Source organism: Scyliorhinus torazame, chromosome 12 (genome assembly GCF_047496885.1).
Source record: "Scyliorhinus torazame isolate Kashiwa2021f chromosome 12, sScyTor2.1, whole genome shotgun sequence".
NCBI lineage: Eukaryota > Metazoa > Chordata > Chondrichthyes > Carcharhiniformes > Scyliorhinidae > Scyliorhinus > Scyliorhinus torazame.
In genome coordinates, this window is record NC_092718.1 from 6,684,813 (window position 1) to 6,712,445 (window position 27,633).

Here is a 27,633-nt window from a genome sequence, read left to right on the forward strand (position 1 = left end):
TAAGGCTGATTAAATTTTGGCAAGCATTCCCTTTTCTTCCCATGTATTTAATGATCTGTTGAGCTGCTCGCAAAAAAATACTTTTCACTGTACCTCGGTACACGTGATAATAAACAAATCCAAATCCAGATAGTTGGAGAATGGTTTTTATTTATATGATTTAGATGTTTTGTCTATTCCTCAAAATCAGTACGGTTCTTGAAATGTTAACTTGAAGTATTCATTGTTTTGTTGACCTTCTAATAAATGCAGTAGTATTTATTTATACACTTAAAACCTTTGTGTTTGCAACTATACTAATGGTTGGAGACTTTGTTGCTCTGCAGTTCAGAGATCAGTGTTTATGTCCACCAAATCCTCATTGTACTCTGCAACTTTCCTTACTAAAATGTAAATCTCTACAGAACTGACCTTGTCTTGTTCACATGTTTCGCTTTAAATATTTAAACTGCAATGTAATGGATAGTTTTACAGTACGTGGGCGGCACACTAGCACAGTGGTTAGTAGTGTTGCTTCACAGCGCCAGGGTCCCAGGCTCGATTCCCGGCTTGGGTCACTATCTGTACGGAGTCTGCATGTTTTCCCCGTGTCTGCCTGGGTTTCCTCCGGGTGCCCCGTTTCCTCCCACAAGTCCCGAAAGACGTACTGTTAAGGTGAATTGGACATTCTGAATTCTCCCTCTGTGTATCCGAACAGGTGCCGTAATGTGGCGACTAGGGGCTTTTCACAGTAACTTCATTGCAATGTTAATGTAAACCTACTTGTGACAATAATAAAGACCAAACTATTAACAGCACATCTTCCACTTTCTCGAGCTGCTTATCTCACCCCTACCATACCAGCTGACCATCAGCATGTTTTTTTCACTTTTACGTGATTACAACAAAAGTTAACATATATCTCTATAAAGAAAATATAATTGGAACTCCTGCCATATTAATTTCTTCAGTTCATAAATTGACTTCCGTACTAACAAGCTCCTCCAGTCCCATAACCCTCCGCGATCTCCGTGTTAGAACAAGAACAAACTCCAACTATAGCTTCTTGAATATTACCTGTTTTATTTTCCCCACTGTTGGCCGCCGTACCTTCAACTGCCAAGATCATAGGATGTGAAATTCCCCCCTGAACCTCGCTGTCTCTCCTTCATGATGTTCCATAAGACTTAACTCTTTGACAAAGCTTTTAGCCATTTGCCCATTGCCTTATGTGGTTCTGTGTCAACCTTTGCTTTATAATGCTCTTGTGAAGTGACTTGTTACATGTTATATTTAAGGTGCCAAATCAGTACAAATTGTTGCTGTTTTTCCTTTGGGCTAGATCAGTATAACTTTTTCATTTTGTTAAAAATTCTTGTTACGTATTGCCATATAGCCAAGTGAAACTAATTAGAAATCTGTCTTTGATCCTGTACCATTTTTCACCAGCTTTGTTCCCCTCCACGTTCTTGAGAAACATTAAAGTTAATGGTTTAAATCTTTGTGGCAATATAATGCTATGTTAATGTTGCATGGCTTTATTAATGTGCAAATCAGCCAGAAAGTTCAGAGGATGAAGAGAGACACCGTGAGCTGTGAATCTCCAGAATTTGCTGGTTGATTGTCGCCACTTTGCTGTTTACCTCGCATAAACCGTCTCTTGCCCTTAATCTCCTCATCATAACTTGCTAGGTATGAACACTAATATGATATAGAACTTTACCCAGAAATTTACAAGTTTTTTCTCAGCAAGATCTGGCCCTTTATAATTTAAGAATCATACTTTCCTACCTGACTAACAAAGGCTGAAAGTGAAGATTAATACAGTATAAAGACAAATCAATCATGGTATTACGTTAGAACACTTCAAATTAGTCAGAACACAATAACACAAAGATACAGCAGACTACTTTTACCTTGTTAATGTCTAAGGATGACATATTGAAAATGTCTCCAGTGTTCTGCCACTGATAAACATATGAACAGAGAATAGGAATAAATTGATCTTTTTTGAAGAAGCAGGCAGTGGGGTCCTGCAGGGATCAGCGCTTGGACCCCAGTTATTCACAATATATATCGGTGGGGTCAGTTAGCTCAGTGGACAGGATGGCTGGACACCAACAGGGTTGAATCCCTGCACTTGCTGTGGTTATGTCTGAAGGCCCCACCTTCTCAAACTTGTCCCTTGCCTGAGGTGTGGTGATCCTCCGGTTAAGTCATCACCAGTCAGCTCTCAAAGGGGAGAGCAGCTTATGGTCCTCTGGGACTGTGGTGACATTTTAACATTTATTTACAATATACATCAATGATTTGAACAGAGGAACCTAATTTATTATTTCCCATTTTGCTGATGATATGAACTTGGTGGGATGTGAGTGGTGAGGATGTTTTGAGGCTTCAAGTTGATTTAGACAAGTTGAGTGAGTGGGCAAATACATGGCAGATGCAGTCCAACGTGGATTAATGTGAAATTATCCACTTTGAATGGAGAAACAGAATGGCAGAGTATTATTTAAAAGACGATAGATTGGGAAATGTTGACGTACAAAGGGAACTGGGTGTCCTTGTACACCAGTCACTGAGAGCAAACATGCATGTACAGGAAGCATTTAGGAAGGCAAATAGTATGTTGATCTTTATTGCAAGAGGATTTGAGTACAGGAGCAAGGATGTCTTGCTGCAACTGTTCAAGCCTTGGCGAGACGGCACCAGGAGTGGTGTGAGCAGTTTTGATCGCCTTATCTAATAAAGGATAAACTTGCCAAAGAGCGAGCGCAGCGAAGGTTCACCAGACTGATTCCTGGGATAACAGAATTGTCATATGAGGAGTGATTGTGTCAACTAGGCCTGTATTTGCTGGAATTCGGAAGCATGCGAGGGGATCTAATTGAAACGTATAAAATCCTGCCAGGACTGGATGTAAGGATATTCTTTCCTCTGGAGGGGATGGGCAAGAGCTGACGTCTGGCACTGAAATAATTTATGGAAGGAAATAGAGAGATTTCTAGATTCTAAAGACATCAACATGTATGGGGCGAGTGCGGGATATGGCGTTGAGGATCAACCGTGATCAAATTGAATGGTGGAGGGGGTTTTAAGGGCTAAATGGCCTAGTCCTCCTATTTTCTATATTTCTACATGTGATTAAATGTAAGCGTGCAGACTGCAGCTTTCTTGTAGTGCTGGTTGGACAGCTGAGCGCACATATCTACTAAAAGCTGGTTTAAGATGAACCAAAACTCAATTTGCATTGCAAAAAATGATAAATACTAGAAATCTGATACTAAAAACACTTTTAGCTCGATGTCAAATGGTCGTGGGATATGGGTTTGAGACCTGCTTTAGAGCCTCAGCATATAATCGAAGGAGACAGCAGTACAATGTCTGGAAAACATGCTGAGGGTGCCAGGAAACAGTTCAACATTCTACTTTTTGAACTGCCAACGTTTGGACAGGAAGGGAGATTGTCAAAAGAGACAACTCCAAGTGTTTCTGCACCATTTGGAGGCGGACTGCAGAGTTGTGCTCGAACCCTTTCCTTTTCTGTTCTCTTTAGGCAAAGGTGATGGGATCTAATAGTGTGATGAAGGAACGATACATTTGTAAAGATGACTAAGAATGGAAAAACCATTGGAGCCGACCTGGTTACACTTGTTTGTTGTTTCATTCTAGACAGTACAACAAGCTACGGAACCTGCTGAAGGATGCTCGTCATGAATGTGTTATGTTCTTCAATGAATTCCAGCTCTACTCATATGTACCAAGAGAGCAGGGAGAATCTGTAGAAAAATGGCAGACCAGGTTTGTTGTTGTTAATTTTTTTTTGTTCTTTTTTAAATAAATTTAGAGTACCCAATTCATTTTTTCCAATTAAGGGGCAATTTAGCAAGGCCAATTCACCTACCCTGCACATCTTTTGGGTTGTGGGGGTGAAACCCACGCAAACACGGGGAGAATGTGCAAACACCACACGCACAGTGACCCAGAGCCGGGATCGAACCTGGGACCTCGGTGCTGTGAGGCAACAGGGCTAACCCACCGCGATTGTTGTTGAAATTTAACCTCATGATTGCAGCTTTTATAAAATTACACAACGTTTTTCTTTAATGTGCAAAAATATTGGGCCGGATTCTCCGTCAGCTTGCAGAAATTGAGTTCTTTCTGTCCAGTCTGGTCTCAATCAAAAAGCTGAGTTCGGATTTAGAAATTCCTTTAGTTTATTTCAAATAGCTTGCAAGCTTACACTCCCTCTGATGAAACTCCCAGAGCGAGTGAGACAAAGGGAGGCAACACATGTGGTCTTTAGTTTACATTCATGCAGTATCATGTTCCACATACACGAATACAAGATTCTGATAGGCCCTTTCCTTGACCTGGTCATTTAATCTAACTGCCACTGATTCTGATAGGCTCATTACACATTCCTTTCCTTCCTCTGGGCCTCTGCCACCCAGCATCCTTTGTGGCATCCTTTGTGCAAAGAACCAGTCCCGTTAGCCACCCCTCCCCCTCTCGCCATACTTTGCCCATCTCTTTGTTCATTCCCTGCAACCCAAATTAATGTCCATAATGCACTATTCTAACTGGTCATCCCAGTCTAATGCTCTTTTCTTTAGTTCAATTCCTCATTCTCTCTTTTTATCATTCTATGATAACTACTATGCCGCCTCCTAACCAACATTCCTGTCTGCTACCCGCCGACAACGGGACACCGGTGGCGTTGTGGCAGGTGCATTGGCCTGACGTCTGGGTTACGCTACACCTCCGTGCCGTGCAGATGGAGAACAGACATGTTATATTTTCTGTCACCTTTGCCACGAGGGTCTCTATCACCAGCGAAAGGTGTGGGTAGGTATTCCCCCTAATGGTCAAAAAGTGTGCTAACAATTCACCAGACCAACAATAGTCCTGTTGCTATCTCGGTCCAAATTTGGAGTTTGATGAGGTATACAACTCCCAGTGTTCATTATAAACATCCCCGGGTTAATAACCCGCATCAATGTCTGGTCTGAAAGACCATCCCGCAATTTACAGCCACTGGCCCTCCATCCGGGTTCCTTCTGGTTTGATGGTCGCCAGTAACGGGATGTCATCTTGGTCAGCGGTGATGGGCCGAGTCTATCGGCATCATCCGAGCCATAGACATCTTACAACTGTGCACGGAAATCAATTGTAAATTCATCCATCCCGCAGACCAGTGTCGATAGACTCTTTGTATTGTTCTTGCCTCAAGTCCAATCACCGTGAACCATAGCTGTCGCTACTCAGGAAGGCAACACAATAGCTATATCCGTGTGTTCCACTACCTCCAAGGCATCTGACTACCTTGGGGTAGCAGCACCGTAAAAGCTTCCTCATGTCCTTAGAAACAGCACACAACTCAGTCCATCAGCGACCAAAAAGGTTTTCATCCCTCACTGGTGTTATTTATGATATCATGTACTATCCACTGATTATCTCGCTTTATGAATTGCAGAAGATTCAATCAATCCTGTTTTTATTCCTGACTTCCTCACACTAATGTCTAACATTGTACTGAACCATGTAGTCTGCCAGCCCCGGTTTACATGAGGCTCAGTTTTCTTCAAATCCCTTTTGTCCGTTATCATTTTCTTTCCAGCATGGAGTGTATACTTGCCATTATTTGTTTGTTTGTTTTTCTACTTTGCAATAACACCACTTGCACATTCAATACAGTCAACTTTTGGGGTTACAACCCAATTGAATCCATACATAACAGTCCCTAACAACTTACAGGACATTTCGTCCATAATAATTATTACACTCTCCAATGCAATATTGTTTGCTGCATTGGTTACAAATTTCCCGCCGTGGCATCAAGCTGCCAAAATTCCTAAACTATTGTTATTTAAAATGCGGGGGTTCCTCGTCAGTTGCTGCCGTCTGCCAAGACCCTGAATAACTCCACCGCGTAGTACATACCCCGTGGAGACCACAGATCATCCATCAGTTAACGTGCAGTTCGAGATGTCTGACCGGAGGTTTCACTATTGAGGAACAATTTGATATTTTGATTTGTTTCTAACCCGTAAGGTTTTCCTTCTGGGCTCTGTCATTTAATTCCCTCAAATATGTAGCCAATTGAATCATTAGTTTCCGCCCCCATACTGTCTAAAACATTCTTCTCTGGAGTGTAGTTCTCGTTCTTCGTCTGTGTTATTTTTTTCTTCATCTGACAACCAAATGAACAGGTCAAAGGCGAGGGCCCTATTTCTTAATTTGTATCTTTCTATTCTTGTTTGGATGTTCCAGAAGTGCCCTCTCCAGTACTTCCGGATCCCTTCTCATCCTTGACGTACATCATACGATTAAGGCCTGTTAAGCCTCCTTCTCCTATCGTTGCACCCCTGAGTGAGACTCAAAGAATCTCAAACTCCTCTTTTACTAACTCAGTGATCCAAGCGGGTCGAAACTTTTCCTGATACATGTTGGATATTGCTACTGCATGTACTTTAATTCCTTTAATTTTGATTACGACCGGATTTTTCTGAAAGTAATTTCCAATCATGACATTTTCACTTTATCTGTCCTATCGATGCTGCTAACAGGTTTCAATTCCCTGGCATCCCACTCCACTGATTCCATTATACTAGTAAGTGCAGTTATCCCCTGACACTCACAACCAAACATTCCTTTTCCCTTGTCCGAGCGGTTTGGGGATATGATCTATCCTGTGGCACGGCATCATTGCAGTGATACCGTCTCTAAACACTGTTAGGCTAATTTTACGTCCCTGGGTCATCCCAACATCTCTTAAACTACGTACTCCCTCACTAATTGGTACCACAAGTTTATCACTTCTTCACAATCCTGCACATCCTTTCCCAATCACTCCGTCGTCAGCTTGGTTTTCTCTGCAGTAATTACAATTTATCATTATCACACCATCCCATGGTCAAAAGCTATCATGTGGTCACAAACTTCAATCATCAGTGTTGCCTGATGTTTCACAAACCAGTCATGATCATGACAACTGAATTCCTCAAATTTCCCTGGGAGCCGAAGCATTTCCCCATTTCTGTTGTTCTAAATGCAATATCAACTCACCTGAATGCTATATCTGCCATTCTCCTAGGTTTCATATGATTACTCCCTGTCCAAACTACTGGGCTACAAAACGTGCCACTCGGAAGTTTTAGTTCTGATACAATTCCTTTGCTCCAGATGCCACTGATTCTCTAATTCAACGTCCCCGTGCTGCTATCAGCTTTGATTAAAAAGTACAAATTACTTTTGCTGCTCCTAGGAAAAAGAGGGCCTGCATACTCTAGTGACCATTCTTCCATCAGTGTCTCAGTTTTTTTCTATGCTACTCCCTGTTTCCCCACCATTTTCTTTCCTGAATTTTTCTTTTTAAATGGATGCCCCCCTGACTTGCCCCTCGTCCTCCTTAACTTTACTACCATCCGTATATACCACCCAAGCATTTACCAACTCTGTTCTGCTAACTGATTAATCAAGTTTCTGTCCCTCTTTAATGTTATGTATAAACATTAAGGCAGGGTTTAAAAGAATGATTTCCCATCTTTTCCATCGAGCTGTATTCGCGCCTTGCTGGCAACCCTGTCTCTTGGTCAACTCTTGTCAATTCTAAAAATTCATTTGTGACATGAACTTTCTTTCCGGCTGATAAATTTTCAACCTCTGCTATCCTTTTTGTTATTGCTGCCAAACATTTTGCAATGTCCGAAACGTTTGTTCAGCCCTTGACCAATTTCCTGTCAATGTTTGATAGGTGTCTGATTAACAAGCACCGTACCATATCCATTTGCGTACAAATCAAATTTAATGCTCAAATCGTCCTCTTCATATCTCTCCTCTAACGGCTCAGATGTTGCTACAGCTGTTTTTAACCGGTCCAACCTCCTCTTCAGCAGGAGCTAGGGAATGTGGATTGGGAGCAGCTGTTTAAGGGTAAATCCACATTTGAAATGTGGGAGTCTTTTAAGAAAGGTTGATTAAGAGTGCAGGACAGATGTGTCCCTGAGAAAATCAGGGATAGAAATGGCAAGATTAGTGAACCATGGATGACGGGTGGAATTGTGAGACTAGCCAAGATGAAAAAGGAAGCATACATAAGATCTAGGCGACTTAAAACTGATGAAGCTTTGGAGCAATATCGGGAAAGTAAGACAAATCTCAAGAGATATGGGCAGGATGGATAGCAACAAACTTTTTCCAAGAGTGGGGGTGTCAATTACAAGGGGTCACGATTTCAAGGTGAGAGGGGGAAAGTTTAAGGGAGATGTGCGTGGAAAGTTTTTACGCAGAGGGTGGTGGGTGCCTGGAACACTTTGCCAGCGAAGGTGGTAGAGGCGGGCACGATAGCATCATTTAAGATGCAACTAGACAGATATATGAACAGCGGGGAACAGGGGGAAGTAGATCCTTGGAAAACAGGTGACAGGTTTAGATAAAGGATCTGGATCGGCGCAGGCTGGGAGGGCCGAAGGGCCTGTTCCTGTGCTGTAATTTTCTTTGTTCTTCACTGGTCCACCTAAAATCCCCTTTTAAAGTTTCATAAATGGGTCTAGCATAAAGACCAAAGTCTTCCACTACTGGTCTCAAATACCCCCAAAATTCCCATGATTTGCTTACCCCAGTTTCGTGAAATGGGCACTGTGATTCTATCAGCTTTCTCTCTCATCCCAACACTGGCTTCCCCCCTGCCTTGACACTGACTACCCTAGATAATTGACCTCACTCCTGCCAATCTGGCATTTCTTTAGCCCTATCTTAAACCCTGCTTCATTAAGTGTTTTAATAATTTTGGTCAGTCTTTCAACATGTGTCCCCCTGATCATCATCTCCAATTAACACATCATCAATATATACTAAAGCCAAATCATCTTTAATCAACTCCCTTATTATTGCCTGAAAGTGGTCTGGGGAATTAACATATCCTTGTGGCAATTTACAGTATACGTAATGTTTAGTGCCAAAGGTAAATGCTGTCTTTTCCCTGCTGTCTGGGTCTAATGGAACACTCCCGAATCCATTGACTAAATCTGTACTAGTTAAATAAGTTTTGCCTGCCACCTTCTCCAATGTAGTTTGTGGATTTATTAAATACCGTTTATCCTTCTCTTTTTCCTTTTTGTAACCTTATTTAATGCTTTGTAATTCGTTACCATTCTAAATGTACCAGCAGGCTTCTAACTACCTGAAGTGGGCTATTCGTCGATGCATATGTGACTTCTTGAATGATTCCGTGCTATTCTAACTCTTTGATCATTATCTCCAGCTCGCATTTGGCATCTCGGGTCAAGGGCTATTTCTTTTACAGCCTGTATCGTCTCCCTGGATTGTGTGCTGGAATTGTGTGCTGATTAACCCTGTTTGTCATTCTTTCTATTGCTAGGTTTGCTTTCCTTATTTCCTCTACGTTATCAATTGGTTTTAATATATAATAATAATTTTTTATTTTTTATTGTTTTTGCATCTATTTTTATTAATCTTTCCCTGAAATCAGATTCTCATTTCCTGATACTGCAAGTAATACTCCTAATCTAAGCTCCGGTCCCATATCTTTATTCCCTAAAGCTCCGTCTGCAACGTAGTTCACATTCTAAACTTCATTTCTTCTGCTAGTGACTTTCTTGCAACTCAGCGGGCACTAGGACCCAGTGGAGCTGTGCCATATCACTTCCTTTCTACTGGGATCTTCCTTTCCCCCTGTGTAATCTTAAAATAAAGTTTTAAAAATCCATAGTCTTTGCTATATGAAAATCCCCGAATCTTAAATTTGATGTGTAGTGAGTTTACAGAGAAAATACTGAAATCTCTACAATTTGGAACTCACCGAACAACATTTTTAAATGTAGGTACATCATGGCTGCCTCTAATAAAGGAGCGCATGGCCTCAATTCACCGAATGCCTAGTCTTCGCATTTCAATTTTTGATTCCTTTGTTCTCTCTTTTTCTTTTTTAACCACCCAAGACTATGCCGAGTTCAACTAATCATTTGCAAATCTCAATTTATACATTTTGATTTTGCTTTTTGTTTACTTCCTGAGAATTGTGTTTTAAATAACTTCCACAATGTTGATCATTATTACTGATTTTCTAAAGAACTTTCAAATACTTACCCCATTTTAAATCTCACTTTAACTGCCCCTGTATACCTCCTAATTGATGTGCAACTTCGTTTTGCAGAACACAACATTTTTTAAAAATAGGAATACCAGAGGAAGTTCACAAATTCTTATTAAACACAAACTCATTCATCCACCGAGATCTCCACTCAACCGAAAGGAATTCAAATCATTATACTTTCATTCATTTCAACCAGCTAGACAATAAAACTTTGAATTTTCATGTTTTTTCCCTTCTTCAAAACTGTAACGGAAATTTAAACATTCCTGAAATCTCCTCTTTTCCAATATGGTTCTGAATTTTCCAAGTCTCTGGTTCCCCCTAGTGGCCATTCATCTCCTAACTTTTTCACTCATAAGACATGTCTCCCCCTAACAAAATCCAACTTTAATCAATTCTAATTGTACAGCATTGAATTGTCTCCAGAACACTCCCTCAGTGGTCTTAGCTGAATTGTCTGTAACATTTCCTCAACCCGTTAAAGACCTTAACCGAATTAAAGTGTAATTCAGTACAACCAATTTTAATTTTCAACATGCAAAATGAATTCCGAGGCACATTCCCTCAAGCCCTAGCTGAATTGTCCCCTCGAATTCCCTCAGTTAAATAGCCCTCAATCGTACTTATATCGATTGAAATTAGTTTTCTAATCCGCCAGACTGACATTTGATTTCGTCGAGACGACCTTACCTGACCATGTGCGAGTGATTAAACTTCATCAGACTATGAGACAGAGGAAAACCAACATGGCCATTTTCCAGCTACACACGTCGTGGGCCAATTTCCTCTTTCTCTGTCCGAGATCAGTTTAATTCTAATTTCGCAGATGACCGGTGGTCGGCTGTAGAAATCCCTCCGCTGCCACCAAATGCAGAAATTGAGTTATTTCTGTCCAGTCTGGTCTCAATCAAAAGGCTGAGTTCGGATTTAGAAATTCCTTTAGTTTATTTCAAATAGCTTGCAAGCTTGCACTCTCTGATGGAGGCAGGAGACCCATGTCTCTTGAAACTTCCAGAGCAAGTGAGACAAAGGGAGGCAACACATGTGGTCTTTAGTTTACATTCATGCAGTATCAAGTTCCACATACACGAATACAAGATTCTAATAGGCCCTTTCCTTGACCTGGTCATATAATCTAACTGCCACTGATTCTGATAGGCTCATTACACATTCCTTTCCTTCCTCTGGGCCTCTGCCTCCCAGCATCCTTTGTGGCATCCTTTGTGCAAAGAACCAGTCCCATTAGCCACCCCTCCCCCTCTCGCCATACTTTGCCCATCTATTTGTTCATTCCCTGCAACCCAAATTAATGTCCATAATGCACTATTCTAACTGGTCATCCCAGTCTAATGCTCTTTTCTTTAGTTCAATTCCTCAAGCTGACGGCAAAATAGGGAAACGCGATTGGGCGGAAAATTGGATTTGATGCAGAAATTGTGGCGGGCGCCGGTTTCACGCCAAATTGCAATTCTCTGGTGCCTCGACAGCGGCGTCAATGCATTCCAGTACATGTACAGTAAACTGCATTTGAATATCATTAGTGGGCCTGACCCGGTATTCTCCGGGGCCTTTGCAATGCGCTTCCTCCACTGGGGTGAATTCCTGACGGCAAGTTTATTTGTGCTTTTAAAAATCGTGAAACCAGTGTCGTGGCTGCTGAGGGAGAAGGAGGGGGTACAGAAAGTGTCCAACATCGCCATAGTTTGCTGACAGTCATGCTACTGGCCGGGGATCTTCTGCCAGGGTCGGGGGAGTAGTGGGCAGTGGTCAGGAGGTGGGCTGTGGAGACGGGGTGGACGGGCATGGAGCACCTTTGCTGCGGCCTGCAAGACAGCCATGCAGCTGCACACACTGCTGACTGCCCACTATGGGTCACAGGTCGTATGGGTGTCCATCCAGGGCACCCCGCCCCCAGGTGCCCTCTGGCCCTAGCCGACCCATCAGCAGGATGGGTATGCTCCATCGCAACCAGTGCCATCTTGTTGCTGGGATAAGTGTGTGTGGGAAATGTAATATATATACGCGGCTTCAGCTTGTCAGCCTCCTGAATGTCAATCATGAGCCCGGCGAATGCCACCCATTTCTCATTGGAATCTATTGTGTTCCACGTTGCGCCAGTGCTAGCCCCTCATGGTCGCTGAATCGGTCCAGATATGACACCAGTTTTGCGATTGTGGAAGTCCACGAATTCTGCCCTGGCGTCTTGGGAACGGAGAATCCTACTCATTACCTTTATTTAAACATGGGAATTGCTGGTGTTGCTAACTTTTCTGTTGGTTCAGTTGCTCTGTTTTATTACCTTTGCTCTCGAATCACCAGGTATCTTTATGATACTGCCACGAGGTTCAAGTCCAAGTAATGATCAATAACTCAATACACCGATTAGTAAGATTCAAATCAAAGCACATTTATTATACACAGTAATCGCTACTCAAGCACAAATTCTACGTCTAAGCTACTTCTCCAACTAACAGGCCTATACTTAACTTCGGACTGGCCCACCAGGTCAGGGGAACAAATGGCCTTTCGTTCGGGTTCTGAGTCTGCGGGATTCGAAGTTGGTACGGATTGGTAGCTAAGAGCGCCTATCTCGTAGCGAGCGTTGAATTAAGACTTGCGGTCTTTCGGCGGTCACTGCACCGGTCACTGTCAAGGTTGGTTCGCATTGCTGGGTGACCCGGGCAGGACGCAGAGGTGAAGAGAGCTGAAGAGAGCGATTTGAACTTGGGGCTCAACTCTTATAGTCCCCAGGGGCTTCCCGCCTTTCAGGGCGGACCCTGTACCTGGTCCCAAGTGATTGGACTTTGTCCCAATCGCTTGGTTCGATTTTCTCCAATACTGGAGCGGTTCCCTGATCGATGGGCGGTCTTGAGGTGCTCATTCACCTCCTTTGTGTTGGCTCCTGCTGGCGCCGAGGAGTCTGGCTTTGCTTTGTGTGTCCAAAATGTTACTTATTGTTCCCGGGGATTGCTCATCAGTATGCAGATGGCTGCTACTTTGTTATACTGATGGTCGCTGGTATCGATGTTGTCTGGCCTTTGCAGAGGTAAACACAGCAAACCACCAGCTGCTGGTTTCTGTCTATGTTGGCTGACTTTCCCATCAGCCTTTGCCGTTCGCCATTTTAAATCGTGAGTTGGCCAATTTAGGTGGCTACAAATTATAGGAGGCTTTCGAATGGATAAATGTGTTTGACTAGATGGGTTTATAAAGTGTTGGAAGGAATGTGTACCTCACTTCCCTGTTATTCAAAGACACCCAGAATTGTGGGAGGGTAGAAGTTTATAGAAAACTGGATTTTTTGTGATATTTTTAATGGGTGAGCAGAAGAGGCTTTTGGTCATTGCTGGAATGTGATTGTGAGAAAAATTGAAATTGGGGAGAATGGAGTTCTGAACTGAGTTGGAAGTTGATTAGTTCTGATAGCCCTGTTATGCATTGTGCCCCTGAACAGCATGCTAAACAACAAATTTCAGTCATGCAAAGGAAATAATGGAAACTATTTATTTATTCTAGATGCATTTACTATGCCACAGTCTGGTACTATAATCATCTTGCAGGACTAATGCCTGTTGTTATGGTAACTGAAGATGCAGAAGCCATTCAAAAGTATGGGAGTGAAACAGACGGAGTGTTTGTCGTTTCTTTTAAGGTATTTTCCACATCTCTGCTACGTCATTGAGCTCGGTAAGCTAGAATGTTACTGTAGAATTGTGCGGAGTCTTAAAAGATTGGGAGTGAGGGCAGTACGGTGGCGCAGTGGGTTAGCCCTGATGCCTCACGGCGCCGAGGTCCCAGGTTCGATCCCGGCTCTGGGTCACTGTCCGTGTGGAGTTTGCACATTCTCCCTGTGTTTGCGTGGGTTTCGCCCCCACAACCCAAAGCAGTGTAGGGTAGGTGGATTGGATTTGCTAAATTGCCCCTTAATTGGAAAAAAAAAATGAATTGGGTACTCTAAATTTATTTTTAAAAGATGGGGAGTGGCTGGAAGAGGCAAGGCTGGGCCTTGAATACTCTGTAAAGCCCAAGCTTCTAAGCAGTCGAGAAAGAGAATTGATGTCCAGTGTTATGATGCGGCAGGTGGTAATTGCAGCACAAACCAAATCCCAAAGGGATCCTTGACAAGCTTATCACAACTATTTCCTTTTTGTATTGTGACCACGAGAAGATATGTGCATTGAAGACAAAAGCCACAAATTCCAGCAACGTTTTGGGAATATTAAATTGAAGTATTTGAGAAAAGAAAACTTAAACACGTAAGATTACATTTACTCAGTTAAAATTAGCCTTCTAGAACAAGTAGGAAGTATTTTGGGGGGAATGGTTTGATTCCCAAAAATAACCACTCATTTAGGCAACAATCCCTTATAGATATTTAATATATAAAAATTCTAGTAATATTTCCATAAGACAAACCCGCTATTGCTGTAGGGAAGGTATGTCACGCTTCTCACTCTCTCCCACATGGCTGTAGATATTCAGGAAATTTTAAATCAAAATCCTGCTTTTTAAAAAAAACAGACACTTCTCTGGGTTGATTGGAAACACACGAACACGCACAGATACACAACCACAAGCCAGCTTCACAGAATAACACAATAAACCCCAGAAATACTTCACACTAAGGCGAGGACTCCTGTTAGGTCTGAAGATTGGGAGGACTTGGGTATTTGGGAAGATACTAAAATTCCATTCTATGGATTTTTCAGATGGATTTGTTCCATTAACAAATAATGGAACATCAGACCATGTGCAAACACGAGCAAAATATGTGTACGTGTTTATGTCCATCTTCCCTAAAACAATTTCTTAATCCTTAACAAATAGCATCAAAAACTATTCAAATCAGGTGTCGTCACTAAAAGCACACAACCTTTAGCTAGAAAACACTGGCACTGATAAATCCATGAAAAAAAGTTTATCTGACCACTGTTCAACTTGCTTATATTTCTGCCCTCTTCCTTTATGCCTATACCTCTCTTCCAAGTCTGCTCACCGCACTACTACTTATTTCTCTGTTTTTCAATTATGCACTTAATTAAGTGAATATGATGGCTTTCTACTCGTCAAAGAAATGTATATATTGATGGTAATTCTTTATTGTTGCCCCTAGATGGCAGTTGTGGTACTGATTTTTTTTTTTGCAAATAAAAATGCAATTTAATAACCCTTGGTCTATCCCAATCACACTGATGGAAAAGTGATTGGACCTAGAGACTCCTTTACAATAAATGAAGTCACCCACACAGATTACCTTTTACAAGCAGCTCAATTCTGGTAACTATGATGGTAGAGTTACTATAGACAAGGCAGTGCTTTTCCTTTATCCGTTAACATTGTTAGCCGAATCTCACATGGTGATCATGTTGCCATTTCTTCTGGAGGAGACCATCTCAGAGGAGTGCATGTCTGAACTCTCGGTGCAGCTTTCATTTTCCACATTGTGGTCTAACCGCTCATAAAGTACACCCCCGTTGGAAGCAAATCCCTTCTCCTCCTTCCTCATGAACACGGGCAATGTGGCCAGCGTTAAATTGATATCTTTAAAGGCATGCAACAAAAAGATGCCCACTGTGATGGTGAAGAAGCCACTCAATGTGCCAATGATGTTGTTATTGTCCATATGATACCATTCTTTAAAAAGAATAGCAGAACATGTCAAAACAGATGTAGTGAAGAACACATAATAAATGGGAGTCACCAAGGATGTGTTGAAAATATCCAGTGCCTTGTTTAAGTAGTTAATTTGAGTGCTGACGCATGCTATAAGGCTCAGGAGAAGGATCCATGACCGAGTATAGGCAAGTACAGGCTTCCCGCCAAACAGTTCCTTAATAGCAATACCAAGGCCTTTCACACAGGAGACAGAAAGGGCACCGATGACAGAACAGATGGTTATGTAAACCAGAATATTCGTCTGCCCATGACGGGGTCCGACAACAAAAATAAGAATCAGAGAAACAATGATGACAAAAGTTGCGAACACCACAAAACCTGGATCTTTGAGTTTAACGGCCATTTCATGTATGGTTTCCACCTCTTCCTCTTGTGGTGCATGTATTACCATCACAGTTGAACCAAGAAAACAACCAAGTTTGCCATGGAGATTAAGTCTCTCATTCAGAAAGTAAGATGACAAAACAGCACTTACAAGGACACTAAGAGCTCCCAACGGGGTCACTAATGTGGCTGGAGCAAAGGCATATGCAGCAAAGTTAGCAGCTTCGCCAGCACCCATTGACAACAGTCCAGCCCACCATAACCACTCTTTAAGACACGCATGTCCTCCCTGACCTGCTCGCATTGACCCTTTTTTGGCCAGTCTGAGGAGACCTTTCTTTTTTAAGATGAAACTTCCTCCAATAAAGATGCTGGAGCTAATGGCTAATCCTAAGCCAACATAGAAGTCATATTTTCCTCTTTCCTGGCCCATTCTTCTTGGTATTGGCAAGCAGACGTTTATCACATTAAGCACCAAACAGAGACACTGCCACTGGGACTGAGGCAAACAAGTAAAAGGTGACAACTGGAGCTTGTAGCTTTGATGAAACAGTTAACATGCAGTTCCTCCTTTCAATAAATGCACTGGGTTTCCATTTACAAATGATATGCAATATACCGCCTGTCCCTGCCGATGCCGCCCGCCGTCCCGCTCCTCCTCATCTTCTCGCGGTACTGATATTTTCATTGGGAAGTAGGAAGATGCAGAAGGAATTTTGATTTATATTCTTCCTTCAAGGGCAGCATGGTGGCACAGTGGTTAGCAAATTGTGAAGGCAAGTCAACAGATTTTGGATTATCGGATGTTAACAAGCATGTTTTTAAGAATCAATTGTAAAAAGGCATATCAGTTCTGGGAACGGGCTAGAATACAGGGATGAGATTGGATGGGATAAAAGCAGCTTAAATCTCCTTCTCCTTTGTCCAGCAGTGACCTTTAATTTCACAGGCACACGCTCTGTTGAGTCATCGAATCATAGAGTATTGTGACACATGATGTGGAGATGCCGGCGTTGGACTGGGGTGAGCACAGTAAGAAGTCTTCCAACACCAGGTTAAGGTCCAACAGGTTTGTTTCAAACACGAGCTTTCGGAGCGCTGTTCCTTCCATCACCTGAGGAAGGAGCAGTGCTCCGAAAGCTAGTGATTTGAAACAAACCTGTTGGACTTTAACCTGGTGTTGGAAGACTTCTTACTGTATTGTAACACAGAAAGAGACCATCCAGCTCATTGAGTTCCTGTTAGCTCAGGTCAGTCAGGCCCATTTCCCCACTCTATCCCAAAACCCTTCAAGTTTATTTTCCTGAAGTATCCTTGTCTTCACTGCCATCACCTTTGCATTCTCTCTATCTCTTGCCCAAAACCTGAAATCCTTGTAATATAAGCTGTTGGGATCAGTTTTATTTTGTCTACTTTTACCTAAACCTGTCATAATCTTGATAGTCCCTATCAAATTTCTCTTTAACCTCCTTTTTCATGGTGAACAACCCAACCCAGTTTTTCCAACCTAACCTTGTAGCTAAACCCCCTCATCCCTGGCTAGTAAACGTCCTCTGTGTCATCTCCAGGATCTTCACATCCTTCCTAAAGTATGGTGACATTTCCATCTCAACAGTTTCAAACTTTCATCACTGAAAGAAGGGACTTAATACTGATCCACTATACTATTTGCACACCATTACCCCCATATATATTAGCATATTTTAAATATCAGCTGCATCCACAGTAATCATTTACCATTGGTTTAGATTCTGCAGTTTTACACAATGAACCACCCATATACACAAACGTGTTCTTACCAATGCCTTTCTTTTTAGAGCTATCTGGAGAATTTTTGGCCTGACTTGGAGGCTGTGCATGAGCTGTACGAGTCCATTGTTCAGTCTCGGAAAGAACGAGAATGTGAAAATCAGGAAAAGAATGGAAAAGAATATTTGGAACATCTCCCTCTTGAAATACTGGAAGCTGGCATCAAATCCGGGAGATATATACTGGTAAGATCACTGATGCAGTGACTTCCTGACTATAGAATGTTCCTTTTGGATCTCGCAAAATGTTTTGCCTCTACAGCAAGATCCGAATGAACTTTGCACTGCTCAGCAATTGTGCACAGTGAGGGTGTAGTGGTTAGCACTGCTGCCTCACACTACACCCTGTATGCTTCATCCGATGCCAGTGCTTATGTAGTTACATTGTATATGTTGTGTTGCCCTATTATGTATTTTCTTTTATTCCCTTTTCTTCCCATGTACTTAATGATCTGTTGAGCTGCTTGCAGAAAAATACTTTTCACTGTACCTCGGTACACGTGACAATAAACAAATCCAATCCAATCCAATCAAGGTGCTGAGGACACAGATTCCATCACTGCTCCAGGTCACTGTCCTTGTGGAGTTTGCACATTCCCCCCATGTCTGCGTGGGTTTCACCCCCACAACTCAAAGATGTGCAGGGTAGGTGGATTGGCCATACTAAATTGCCCCTTAATTGGGAAACGGAAATAATTGGGTAGTCTAAATTTTTAAAGAAAACAATTGTGTACAGCTGATCACTTTGCCTTTCATGTCAAGTGTTGGTGAATGTCGATATTTTTGTCTGAAGTGTGGCTGCGTGTTTCTCACTACACAGTAGCAAAAATGTACTTTATTTTTAAAAATTACAGATTGCAGGTTTAATAGTTGCAAAAATCATTGCCTTTTTTAAAAGTTTTCATGAATGAAATGGATTAAGCTTATTGCTTTGAATATTGATGTGTATTTGGTGGAGGAATATTGTTTTAAAATATATATTTTAAAAGAAAATACTGAATATTGATAATCTGTTTAAGAAAATTAATTGGATGAAGTAAGGTCAAGTACGATGGGATTACTGAAACCCTGGAGGGATCGGTATAAAGGGAATGCAGGTGGGATCGCACTCTTGATGAGGTACAAATTCAGTACATGATGAGAGGATCTTCGATCGAAGAAGCAATGTATAGAATCAATTTAGATGGAACTATGAAACAGCAGAGGGCGGCAAACATTGGTGGGAGTTGTTTATAGGCCACAAAAATGAGTGGTAATGTTGGGCATGGTATAAATCAGGAAACTAGGGATGCCTGTAATGTGGGTAAAACAGTAATAATGGGCGACTTCAAGTTGCACACAGACTGAGTTAACCAAATCAGCACTAATGTCTGAAGGAGGAATTCCTGGAGTGTATACGAGATGGGTTTCTGGAGAGTTGAGAAGCCAACTAGAGAACGGGCTATTTTAGTTTTGTGTAATGAGAAAGCATTAATTAATATCCTTGCTGTAAAGGAGCCTTTGGGAAATAATGTCCATAATGTGATAGAATATTTTGCATTGCGTTTGAATATGATATAGCTCATTCTGAAACTAAAATCTTAAATCTGAAGAAAGGCATTTGTGAAGATGGCGCAAGTTGGTTATGGTGGATTGGGGAAAAGATTTGACAGTAGATGATCAATTGCCAGTATTTAAAGAAATGCTACACGACCTATGGCACAAATGCCCAAGGGGAAAGGTAAATAGATTAACAAGAGAAGTTAAAGATTGCATTCAATCAAGTGTCTTAAAAGGATGCCAGAAAATGTGGTGAGCCTGAGGATTGGGAGCAATTTAGAACCCAGCAAAGGAGGACCAAAAAACTGATTTAAGAAAGGGGGAAAGAGAACATGAATGCAAACTAACGAGGAACATAAAGGTGGACTGTAAAAGCTTCTTTAGAAATGTGAAAAGGAAATCCTGTCTAACAGCGTCGATTCAGAAAGAATGTTCCCGATGGTGGGGGAGTCCAGAACTCGGGGTCATAATTTGAGGATAAGAGGTAAACATAGAACATTACAGCGCAGTACAGGCCCTTCGGCCCTCGATGTTGCGCCGACCTGTGAAACCACTCTAAAGCCCATCTACACTATTCCCTTATCGTCCATATGTCTATCCAGTGACCATTTGAATGCCCTTCGTGTTGGCGAGTCCACTACTGTTGCAGGCACGTCCTTACTACTCTCTGAGTAAAGAACCTATCTCTGACATCTGTCCTATATCTCCCCTCAATTTAAAGCTATGTCCCCTCGTGCTAGACATCACCAGCGAGGAAAAAGGCTCTCACTGTCCACCTTATCCAATCCTCTGATCATCTTGTATGCTTCAATTAAGTCACCTCTTAACATTCTTCTCTCTTGACGAAAACAGCCTCATGTCCCTCAGCCTTTCCTCATAAGATCTTCCCTCCATACCAGGCAACATTCTGGTAAATCTCCTCTGCAACCTTTTCAATGCTTCCACATCCTTCCTATAATGCGGCGACCAGAATTGCACGCAATACTCCAAATGCGGCCGCACCAGAGAGCACCTTTTAGGACTGAGGTGAGGAGACAGTTCTTCACCCAGAGAGTGGTGAATCTGTGGAATTCGCTACCACAAAAAGTAGTTGAGGCCAAAATGTTGTGTAATTTCAAGAAGGAATTCGATATAGCCATTGGGGCTCAAGGGATCTGGGAGGAAGGCAGGATCAAGGCATTGAACTTGATGATCAGCCATGATCATAATGAATGGCAGAGCAGGCTTCAAGGGCCGAATGACCTCCTGCTTCTATTTTCTCTGTTTCTGTGTAAAAGATTGGCGAGGACAGATGTGGGCAAATTACAGATGGGGACAGGAGAATTTATAGCGGAGAACAGGGACAAGGCAGAGAAACTGAACAGTTGCTTTCCTTTCCGTCTGTCTTCATGGAAGAAGGTGCAGAAAATCTCTCAAAGATCCTAGGTGATCAAGGAACTTGTGACACTGAGAAATTGAAAGAAATTTGTATTAGTGAAAAGGTAGTTCTTGAAAGGTTAACTAGATTGAATATTGATAAACCCCCTGGAGCTTTATCATCCCAGAATGTGGAAACTCCACACGGACAGTGACCCAGAGCTGGGATCGAACCTGGGACCTCGGCGCCATCAGGCAGCAATGCTAACCACTGCGCCACCGTGCTGCCCAAAGAATGGTAAAATTGGGCAGAGTAAACATGTATTAATGAAAGAGAAATTCTGTTTGACAAACTTGTTGGAGTTTTTGATTACAATAATTGTAGGAGGTAAATTGGGCTAGTTTTCAGAAGGCTTTTGATAAGGTCCCACGCAGGAGTTTAGTAAATAATATTAGAGGCTGATGGGATTGAGGGAAATAGACTAGCATGGATTGAGATTGGTTAACAGACAAAGCAGAGAGTAGGAATAAATGGATCATTCTCAGGATGGCAGACTGTTATGGGGGGGGGGGGGGGGGTACCACAAGGATCAGCGCTGGGGCCACGGCTGTTCACAGTCTATATTAATGATTTAGATGTGGGGACCAATTGTACTATTTCCAGATTTGCTGATGTCACCAAACTGGGTGGGAATGGCAAGTTGGGCGGAGGATGCAAGGAAGCTTAAAGGCAAGCGTGGACACACTAGAACATGGCAGATGGAATATTATATGAATAAGTGTGAAGTCAATCACTTTAGTAAAAAAAAAACAAAAGCAGAATATTTCTTAAATGGTAGAGGTTGGGAAGTGCAAGTAATGAAAGGGATCGGAGTGTCTTTGTTCATGAGTGACTGATAGTTAACATGCAGGTGCAGCAAGCAATTAGGAAGCCACATAGTATGTTAGCCTTCATCGCAAGAGGATTTGAATATAGGATGAAAGATGTCTTGCTGCAGATGTATAGAGTCTTGGAGAGACCGCACTTGGAGTAATGTGCACAGTTTCAGTCCCCTTGTCTAAGGAAGGATATACTTGCCACAGAGGAAATGCAATGGAGATTCACCAGATTCATCCCTGCGATGGCAGGATTGTCTGAGGAGAAATTGAGGAAACTGTGCCTGTATTCTCTCGGGTTTCAAAGAATGGGATGATATGTTCTCATCGAAACTTACAAAATTCTTACAGGGTGTGACGGGCTGGAGGATGTAGGTATAATATTCTCCCTGGCTGCTGAGTCTAGAACCAGTTAAGGGGACATAGTCTCAGGATAAGCAGGAGCTCAGTAAGACTGAGGTTAGGAATATCTTCAATGGGTGGTGAATCTTTGGAAATCTCAACCATTGAACATGTCCAAGACCGATATCAATAGCTTTCTGGAGTTTAATGACACCCAGGGATATGGCGATAGTGCAGAGAAAGTGACATTGAGGTAGATGATCAGCTGTGATCTAATTGGATTGGATTTGTTTATTGTCACGTGTACCGAGGTACAGTGAAAAATATTTTTCTGCGAGCAGTTCAACAGATCATTAAGTACATGGGAAGAATAGGGAAAAAAAGAAAATACATAATAGGGCAACACAAGGTACACAATGTAACTACATAAGCACCGGCATCGGACAAAGCATACAGGGGTGTAGTGTTATCAGTCCATAAGAGGGTCATTTAGGAGTCTGGTGACAGCGGGGAAGAAGCTGTTCGTGCGTGTTCTCAGACTTTTGTATCTCCTGCCCGATGGAAGAAGTTGGAAGAGTGAGTAAGCCGGGTGGGAGGGGTATTTAATTATGCTGCCCGCTTTCCATCAATTGAATGATGGAGCAGGCTCGATGGGGTGAATGGACTACTTCTGTTCCTGTGCTCCTACCCTCTTGGGTCAGTGACTGTATCTCTGCTGCTGTTAACCTAGTTTCCCCCCGTATGTTGGAATCAGAAACTTCTCCAGTCCTTGTTTCCCCTGTTTTTATCCATCTACAACATCGAAAGGAACTGAAGGCCGATGGAAAGTTGGTGAAAATCACTCTAAGTCTAACTACATTATAAATCTTCTGGTTTTATTTCTTAAACAATTTGCATACTAGCAAATATGTTTTTATGTTCTTAGGGCGTTATAAATGTCAACAAACACAGATCTCAGTTGGAAGCTTTTGTTCGCACTCAGGGATTGACTAATAAAAAATCAGGTAATTTCACACTCCTTTTATTTTAAAAAAAAAAAGTTTTTAAAAAGTAATTTGTTTGTATAAGTTTTTTTTTTTTGCTTGTCTGTCAGAACTGGAAATGGACATTCTGATCTGTGGCACGAAGGCCCGAAACCGTGCCATTCAGGGTGATGTGGTGGCTGTGGAGTTGCTGCCGAGAAATGAATGGAAAGGAAGAGTTTCTGTGTTATGTGAGAATGAGTCTGAGGAAAAAGCTACTGAAGAAACTGAAAGTGAACCAATGGCCACGGGTAATTATTGGCAAAAGGAACAACCCACTTGTGTTTAACTAATCGTTCAACTTTTGTTTTTTCATTGCTCCTATTTCCCCTCCTGTTCATCAATCCATATAAACTATCCTTTAATGTTATAAGAGAATGGTAGTATAGAGATCCTATTATTTTTAAAAATATTTTCCTCGAGGCATTTTCTCATATATACACAAAATCAGAAGAACAAAGCAACTCAATAAACAACCACTACCCATCTGCCCCGCTAACATGAACACTCCGCAGCATCTCGGCGACCCCCCCTTGTTGACCCCTCAACCCTCCTTAAAGAAATCGGTAAATGGCTTCCATCTCTGGGTGCACCCCTCTGCTGACCCCCTCGGAGCGAACTTGTTGCATGCAACACTTCCCTACTTTTATACTCTATCCCTTTAGCTATAAAGACCAAAATTCAATTTACATTCCTTATTACCTACTGTACCAGTTTTCTGAAATTCATGCGCAAAGACACCCAGATCCCTCTGCAGCGAAGCACTCTGAAGTTTCTCTCCATTTAGAAAATAAGTTGCCTTTCCATTTTTCCAACCAAAATGGATAACCTCCCACTTATCCACATTGAACTCTATCTCCATTTTGTCCCACTCATCTAACCCATCTACATCCATTTGTAAATTTCCTATTTCCACATTGCACGTATTTTAGTGTCATCTGCAAATTTGGCTATAGTACCTCCTATGCCTACATCCAAATCAATATATATTGTAAATAGCTGAGGCCTGAGGACTGAACCCTGTGACACTCCACAAATTACATCTTGCCAACCAGAAAAAGACCCATTTATCCCGATTCCCTGCCTTCTGTCGGTTAGCCAGTCTTCTATCCAAGATAATAAATTACCCTTAATTCCATTTAATTGGTCAAGCTTCCTATTCTCGCTTCAGTTAAAAGTCGGATTCAGTTTTTACCTTTTCCAGTTTGTGAGGGGGATGTAAAAAGCCAGCTCCCAGTGGCAAACACTCTTAAAATTGCCATTGTCACGTGACTCAACAGCCCATCGAGAAAGGCCATGGAAATGCACATTGCTAACGTGCAACAACAAACAAATTGGGGGGGAGGGGGGGATTGGTAAGGAGTGATGCAGATAAAATAACACATTTTGAGTGTCTAATTTCCCTGACAAAGGTTTTACCGTTAATGACCTCGTCCATTAGCTCTGTACTTTTGCTCAAATATTAACTGAGTATGAAACAAAACAATAAATGGTATGAGATTAAAAACATCTCCCGCATTTTCAGTAAAAGGGGTTCAGATTGACATTGCCTTTTCGTTTGTAGGTAGAGTTGTTGGAATTATCCAAAGGAACTGGCGCGACTACGTTGTATCCTTTCCACCCAAAGAAGACATACAATCTCAGGGTAAAAATACTCGGAAGATCCTGGTTACACCTTGGGATTACAGAATTCCTAGGATAAGGATCAGCACCCAGCAAGCTGAATCCCTACAGGTGGGAATTATAAATAAGTCCGAGTTGTTGCAGTGCAGGAGACAGCCATTTGGCCCATTATGTCTGCACCAGCTCTTCGAATGAGAAATTTGCACAGTGCTATTCCATGTAACCCTGCATGTTCTTCCTTTTCAGATACCCATCTAATTCCTTTCTGCATGCTTCAGTTGAACCTGCCTCCACCACATTCTTAGGCAGGGCGGTGTATTCCACACTGTAATCACTCGCATTTGCTTCTTTTACCAGTTACATTAAACCTATACCCTCTTGTTCTCAGTCTTTTCACAAGTGTAACCAGTTTCTCCCCATCTGTTCTGTCCAGACCCCTCATGATTTTTAACACCTCCATCAAATCTCTCTGCCTTCTTTTCTCCACGGGAAACCGCTCTAACTACTCCAATCTACCTTCATACCTGAAGTTCCTGGAACCATTCTCATGAATCTTTTATGTGCTCTCCAATGCCTTTAATAATAATCTTTATTATTGTTACAACTAGGCTTATGCAATGAAGTTACTGTGAAAATCCCCTAGTCGCCACATTCCGGTGTCTGTTCGGGTACACTGAGGGAGAATTCAGAATGTCCAATTCACCTGTCAAGCACGTCTTTCGGGACTTATGGGGGGAAACCGGAGCATCCGGAGGAAACCCACGCCGGAAGAACGTTCAGACTGCACAGATAGTGACTCAGGCCAGGAATCGAACCTGGGACCCTGGCACTGTGAACCACTGTGCTTCACATCCTTCCTAAAGTACATCGCCCAGAACTCAATGCACTACTCATTTTAGGCCAAACTAATGCCTTATGCAAGTTCAACATAGCCTCCTTACTTTTATGTTGGCTGCCAGTCTCTTCATACTTCCTCTTTGCTTTTATTTGTTGCTACCTGACGTCGTCATACTTTTTCTTCTTTATCCCTCTGGGACATCCTCTTTCTCCTACATTGCAGTGCTCTCCTTAATCATGCTATTCATCCACCTTTTCTTCCTATCTTTTCTGAACACCTTGTATCCAGGAATATTTAACACCTAGTCCTGCCCTTCTTTGAGACAGGTCTCTGTTATAGTCGTAACATTATAATTCCAAATGGCAATCTGCGCCTGTAACTCGCCAATCTTATTTACCGTAATCCAGTTGTTCACATATAGTAACCCTGATTTTTTTTCTTTTCTTTATTACTTTCTCCCTTACTCTCATCCCACCTATTAACTTACTGTTCTTTATTTTAGAGCTACCTATCTCCCAGTATTCGGTGCCCCTTGCTATTCTTCTCTTATATTTCTTCCTGGTTCCGACACCCCTTTCAAGTTAATTGAAATTCTCCCCAATAGCACTAGCAAATTGCAAGGAACTTTGTCCCGGCTCTATTTTTAAAAAATGTTTTTATTCTCCATTTTCACATTTTCCTTCAAAATTTACACTCCTCCCACAAACAGTAAACGGTAACAAATACAAAATCAATCCCCTTAACAATACCAATGATCCCATCCTCCCACCACCGCAAACAACGGCCCACCTGTCAATATATGCATGCAATAAAACAAACCCTCCCACGGTGGAAACAAAAAAACAAAGGAGAAAAAGAAAAAGGAGTCCGGGACCACCCATGGTCACCATTGACCTATAGAGTACACTCTCCCCCGCCCCCCCTACACTCAACGCCATCAACCTCTGAAAGAGTACCGTACATGATACCCAAGAGTTGTACCCCCCCCCCCCCCCCCCCCCCGCCAAGTCACCAACTCCTCCCGTCCACTGCCTCTTGTAAAACTCCTCCCCCCCCCCCTCCAACCTCTGTTCCTTCCCCCCCAACTTTCCACCCCGGCTAGACCATTCGGACCCGGTTCTGCCAGGCTCCGATGGCCGCAGCCCCTCCCCCCCCCCCCCCCCCCCCCCCCCCACTCCCGTTCACTGGCCGGCTTAAACCAGCCAGCGTGGAGGCCCCCGCCCGGGTCCCTTTCCCCCTTGCCCGGCCCTAGGAAAGCCCAGAAACCCCCTTTTAGCACACAAACCCCACATATCCACCTACACCCCAAAGAGCCCTCATTTCGACTGAAAGTCCCATCACTTCCCTTGTCCAAATATATACAACATTGGCTCCTTTAGCCCATACACTCGCACGCAGTGAAACAAAAAACAAGAAGAAAATACAGTCATGAGGTTACATCGGCACATGGCCATTTCTCAATTTCTCAGTTCTGCCACAGTCCTTCTGCCTTCGCAAACTCCTCCGCTGCTTCCACCGTACCAAAGTCCCTGAGCTTGTAAGTCACCCTCAGCTTCGCTGGATATACAATGCCGCACTGCACCTTGCTAATGTACAGTGCCCACTTCACCCGGTTGAAGGCAGCCCTCCTCCTTGCCAGCTCCACCATAAAGTCCTGGTATACACGTATACCAGCTCCAGCCCACTGCACCACCCGCTTCTGCTTGGCCCAGCTCAGGACCTTCTCCTTCATACTGTACCTACGGAAGCACAGAGTCACTACCCTTGGCGGCTCACTTGCCACTGGTACAGGCCTCCACGACCGATGAGCCCGATGCAGTTCATATCGGGAGGGATCCTCCCCCTCCCCCAATACTTTCGCCAGCATCACGGCAAAATACTCAGTCGGCCTCGGTCCTTCAACTCCTTCGGGCAGCCCCACAATCTTCAAATTCTGTCGCCTGGATCTGTTTTCCAGGTCTTCCATTTTTCCTCGCAGATCCTTGTTAGTGTCCATCACCTTCCGCATCTCCTTCCCCATCGAGGCAAGTTGATCACCGTGCTGCAATAACGTCTCCTCCACTTCCTTCAGCGCCTCTCCTTGCTCTCGCACCTCCGCCACTGCGCTCGTCACCTCCGTCCTCACCGGGGAAA

General features: G+C 42.7%; 1 protein-coding gene and 1 pseudogene across 6 annotated transcripts in view; one reads left to right on the top strand and one right to left on the bottom strand.

Moving 5' to 3' along the window:
* The window catches only part of dis3l (DIS3 like exosome 3'-5' exoribonuclease), a 66,117-nt gene that overhangs the window by 14,130 nt on the left and 24,354 nt on the right, over positions 1 to 27,633 (top strand). For 5 of the 6 annotated variants that reach the window (XM_072470339.1, XM_072470340.1, XM_072470341.1 and 2 more), the window contains exons 3-8: positions 3,652 to 3,780; positions 13,613 to 13,748; positions 17,914 to 18,090; positions 22,943 to 23,021; positions 23,111 to 23,290; positions 24,604 to 24,773. In XM_072470339.1, the coding sequence (XP_072326440.1) occupies positions 3,652 to 3,780; positions 13,613 to 13,748; positions 17,914 to 18,090; positions 22,943 to 23,021; positions 23,111 to 23,290; positions 24,604 to 24,773 (871 nt within the window). The remainder of the gene's footprint in view (positions 1 to 3,651; positions 3,781 to 13,612; positions 13,749 to 17,913; positions 18,091 to 22,942; positions 23,022 to 23,110; positions 23,291 to 24,603; positions 24,774 to 27,633) is intronic. The other variant, XM_072470344.1, reaches the window with a different exon arrangement.
* LOC140387364 (magnesium transporter NIPA2 pseudogene) lies at positions 15,229 to 16,768 on the bottom strand (annotated as a pseudogene).